Raw genomic sequence first — 4,293 nt, forward strand, 5'->3', positions numbered from 1 at the left:
TTAACAGCTAACGGTTAGCCCAGCTAATCTACGATAACCATGTTAATTACAAAACACACAGAAATAGTAACGTTTGTTCAATCATTGTCTTTATAGACTTAACAAACATCAGATTAGTCTACATGGTGATATAGTGACGTGAAAAATGTGATATAGCTAAACTCTGCTGGTTTTCTACCCGAAGTATTTGTAAACAACACGTCGACTCCCTGGGGGCACCGCCGGAAGTGAAGGGCGTGAGCGATCGCCAAGGCCCCTGCACTTCCGTTAGTTGAAAAACTCTGGGCTGTGCCTCCAGAGGTAAAGGAAGAAAAACTTTTTTTTTTCCTTTTTTTTTACCGATGGATTTCCAGATTGGCCATCCATAGCTAACCAGAGAGGGAGACTCAAGACAAGCCACTGTTATCGAGGTCAGGCAAAGATTCAAGGAAAAGGCGCCAGGCCGTAGATGTATGACGCACATTTTAGTTGTTGAAATGAGAAAACATTTTTTTTATTCGATATGTAGGCTTCACATTTTTACACTTGGAGAATGTAAGAATATCTTTAGACCTACACATTGAAATTAAAATTAAAATTAAAATTAATTGAAATGTTAAGAAAAAAGCATCATTTCTATATATATGTATGTATATATATATATATATATATACAGTGTTTTTGTCAAAGCCACAGGGAGCCACTGGAGAGGGGCATAAGAGCCACATGTTGCTCTGGAGCCACAGGTTGCCCACCCCTGGTCTAAACATAACCACACGATGACCACAGCGTTGTCACAACATATAATTGAAAATTAAAACATAAAGAAACATTAAGTTTCAACACATCCACCACGTATAAAATGTACAACATATCTGTGGTTTGCAGCAACGTACAGTACCAACATGTACTCTAGAAATTGAGTTGTATCTAGTCTGGATATGGACCCGGGCTGCTCCACCCTAACCACCTCACGTTACTACAGTGTGGCAGATTAGCATAGGCCTTAATTCACTCAGAGAAATGTTACCTGTAAAGATAAGTCAGCCAGCGATTATATTTGTTAGCACAGCATCATTGGGGAAACAATTTAGTCCCATATAAACATTTTATTTTCTCAGGTTACATATGGAGTTATATTTCTGTCAGATACAGGTCAAATATTCTCTCTCTTTTAGCTCTGTTTTTGGTCTCCACCAACTCCTGAGGGAAATATCTCTCTCTTTATCTGCTAAATGCTCCACCATGTTCACCAGCCTGTCTCTGACTGAGTCTGTCTGCTGTCTGCTGCTGAGCAGGCAGAGCACTGAGGGTTTATCACCTTTTATTTTGAGCTGAAGAGTGCAGCTGGAACCAGAGCTGATAGGAGCAGTGACACTGAACCAAAACAGTGAAGTTGTGGGTCGTAAAACTTAAAACAAAGAGCTCAAATGCTTCATAGTTTTAAGACTCAGGTGATGATTATCTGTGTGTTTGTCACCATGAACAACCTCTTTCAAATTTCACATCATCATTTGATCAGTTGATGTATAGAATTAGATATTAGAGCTAGGGATGCACGATAATATCGACACATCATCTGTATCGGCTGATATTTGATTTAAAATCAGATTCGGCCAACGAGCTTTTTCTTCTTTTGCACAATGAATGAAAATCACAAACATTGTTAAGTGTTGTATTTCACGTCTCCATCTGCTGGTGGGCTGTCACCATAAGAGTATGCATGTATAATATGATGTTAATTCTACCACAGAAGAGACTTGATGATCACTGAAGTTAGGTGGAAGAAAAAGTGGATTTATCGATGTATCGTCCAAATGAGTTGTTAAATATCGGCATACCAGATATTGGGAGGAAATCCTTATCATGCGTCCCTAATTAGAGCAGTTTAATTCAAGCAGAAGTACCTCCACATTGTACTTGAGTATTGTGCTTAGTTTCTTAGTTACAGCAGGTATTTGATCTTTGACCACAGACAGGAACCAGCTGCAGTGACATCACTGATTGGGGCGTGGCCAAAGTGCAACAGACTTTACTTCCTCAGGCTGTTTGTTATTTACTCTGACTCTGACTTTTGTGTCCTAAAGCAACTTCAGCCCGACAGCTGTCAGTACAGGGAGGGAGAGGAGTACTGCATCCTGCACCACATACAGAACGGCTCGTACGGCGATGTGTTCTGTGTCCGGGACAAAAGGACTGGTTTCCAGTGTGCTGCCAAGAGGGTAAGCCAAGAAAGAGTGAGTCATTTGAATCCAGATATGCACCACCCAAAGTCTCCCGCTCCCCTGCGCTGAGCCGATGATTGAGTTTAAAGTGAGTGAAGTGTTGTTCAGCACATTGTTGTCCTCTGATCTCAGATTCCACTGAGTCACTTCAGCAGCGAGGAGGTGAGCACGTGGAGCGCTCTCAACTCTCCTCGTGTGGTGGAGCTCTTTGGGGCCGTCAGGGAGGGCCTCAACATCGTGCTCTTCATGGACCTGAAGCCAGGTAAACTTTCTTCAGTAAATAACACAGATACACTGTCTGTGTGATGCAGCATAATTCACCACTAACACACTGCAGTGTTGAAAATAAAGATTCATCCACTCCTCTTGCAGGATGTCTGGCTCAGCTTCTGAAAGAGATGAACTGTCTGCCTGAGGATTTGGCCCTGCACTACCTTCATCAGACACTGGGGGCGCTGGAGCACCTGCACCACAGGAAGGTCCTTCACCTGGATGTCAAAGGTGTGTTTGTGTTTCACACCACATGAGAGTTCTGGGTATTTACTTCTGCCTGTTTTGAGCACCAGATTAGAGGAGTTTAGACACCTCAGGTCAGATGAGTCACGCTCAGTGACTGTAACTAAGTACATTTACTCAAGTACAATTTTGAGGTACTTGTACTTGAGTATTTTCACTTTATGCTACTTTATACTTGTACATGTTGTACTTTGTGCTCCACCAGATTTGTTTGACAGCTATAGTTACATTCTGAGATTTTACAAACACAACATGATCATCAGTTTATAACATCTGATCCTGTGTCGCAGATGTAATTCATCAAAATTACAAACACCATTTTAAATCAGCTCTAGCTCAACCAGCTGTAACCACACTGTTACATGTTGGGCGCTGTGTCCACCACTTTCATAGCTTCCTCTTAAGAGTCCCGCCCTCACACGCTGCACGCTGTGGCCGGGCGCTACACACCAGTGCCCAAAGGTTACGTCCAGAACAAAGCAAAATAATAAGAATCTGAAATACAAACAGAGGCGAGAATCTCTGCAGATTAATGCACTGCCACATATTCTAGTCGGTCATAAGTGATGAGTGAGAAGGGTTACTTTTGAATGAGTCTACACATTGTTTTTATTGGAAAATCCCATTCATTCACACACCACACTGACATCAGAGAGCTGGTGGCTAATGTGCTCTCTCCTCTTGGTTGGGGTTAATAGCTGAGCTGCAGAGTTTTGAATGAATTCCAGAGAGTAGGACCATAGTGACTGAAAGCATTATAAACTGATTTGGAGCTTATTCCAGGTATAATGAGGAGATCTTTACTTGACTACTTGATGATCAAAGAGATCTTTAAAAATGATAATGCCAGCCAAGAAAAATTGTGTGTACAGAGACAAAAAATAGAGCAAAAGGGAATAAAACAAAAAAAGTTTTAAATCACAAAAGTACAAATCAGCATTAAAATAAAAAGTTTTCCTAGAAATATGTTTTAAGCAATAATTTAAAAACAGGTAACGTGTCAGCCTGATCTCCTCAGGCAGAGAACTCCAGAGCCTCGGGGCCTCGATGCTAAAAGCTTGATCACCTTCAGTTATTAGCCTGCACCTGGGGACGACTAGTGAGGGTAGACTGGAGGATCTCAGGTCATGACTCAGAGCACAGGTAGTCAGAAGCTCAGCTGTATAACGAGGGCTAAACCATGCTGAGCTTTAAAAGTTATTAGAAGAATCTTAAAATTAATTCTGAAGTTAACTGGGGACCAGTGGAGGGAGGTGAGAGCTGGGGAGATTTGTGATGAGATGATGAGATGATTGACGTGTGGTTCAAAGTTCAACTTAGAATCAAAAGTGATGCCTACATTTCTTGCTGTAGATTTTATATTAGTTGCCAGAGAACCAATAAAGGGTTGTAATGTCCTCGCTAGGTGATCAGGGCCAAAGGTTATTACCTCTGTCTTGTTAGGGTCCGCCAGGACACTATTGTAATCCTAGGTATTCTTCTTCTTTCTTCTTCTTCTCCCGAGGAAATCATACTTCCCATGGGTGAAAACTCACCAAACTTTGCACAAAGGTCCAGTCTCATGCCAGATATC

General features: G+C 41.6%; 1 protein-coding gene and 1 long non-coding RNA gene across 2 annotated transcripts in view; one reads left to right on the forward strand and one right to left on the reverse strand.

The window, feature by feature from the left end:
- The window catches only part of LOC126399411 (uncharacterized), a 28,503-nt gene that overhangs the window by 13,128 nt on the left and 11,082 nt on the right, over positions 1-4,293 (forward strand). Inside the window, exons 6-8 of the mRNA XM_050059335.1 lie at positions 2,067-2,216; positions 2,337-2,466; positions 2,577-2,705. Coding sequence (XP_049915292.1) covers positions 2,067-2,216; positions 2,337-2,466; positions 2,577-2,705 — 409 coding nt within the window. The remainder of the gene's footprint in view (positions 1-2,066; positions 2,217-2,336; positions 2,467-2,576; positions 2,706-4,293) is intronic.
- LOC126399507 (uncharacterized) overlaps positions 1-4,293 on the reverse strand; it is an 18,260-nt gene that overhangs the window by 10,493 nt on the left and 3,474 nt on the right. The gene's annotated exons all lie outside the window — the stretch shown is intronic.

Source organism: Epinephelus moara, chromosome 13 (assembly GCF_006386435.1).
Source record: "Epinephelus moara isolate mb chromosome 13, YSFRI_EMoa_1.0, whole genome shotgun sequence".
Taxonomy (NCBI): Eukaryota; Metazoa; Chordata; class Actinopteri; order Perciformes; family Serranidae; genus Epinephelus; species Epinephelus moara.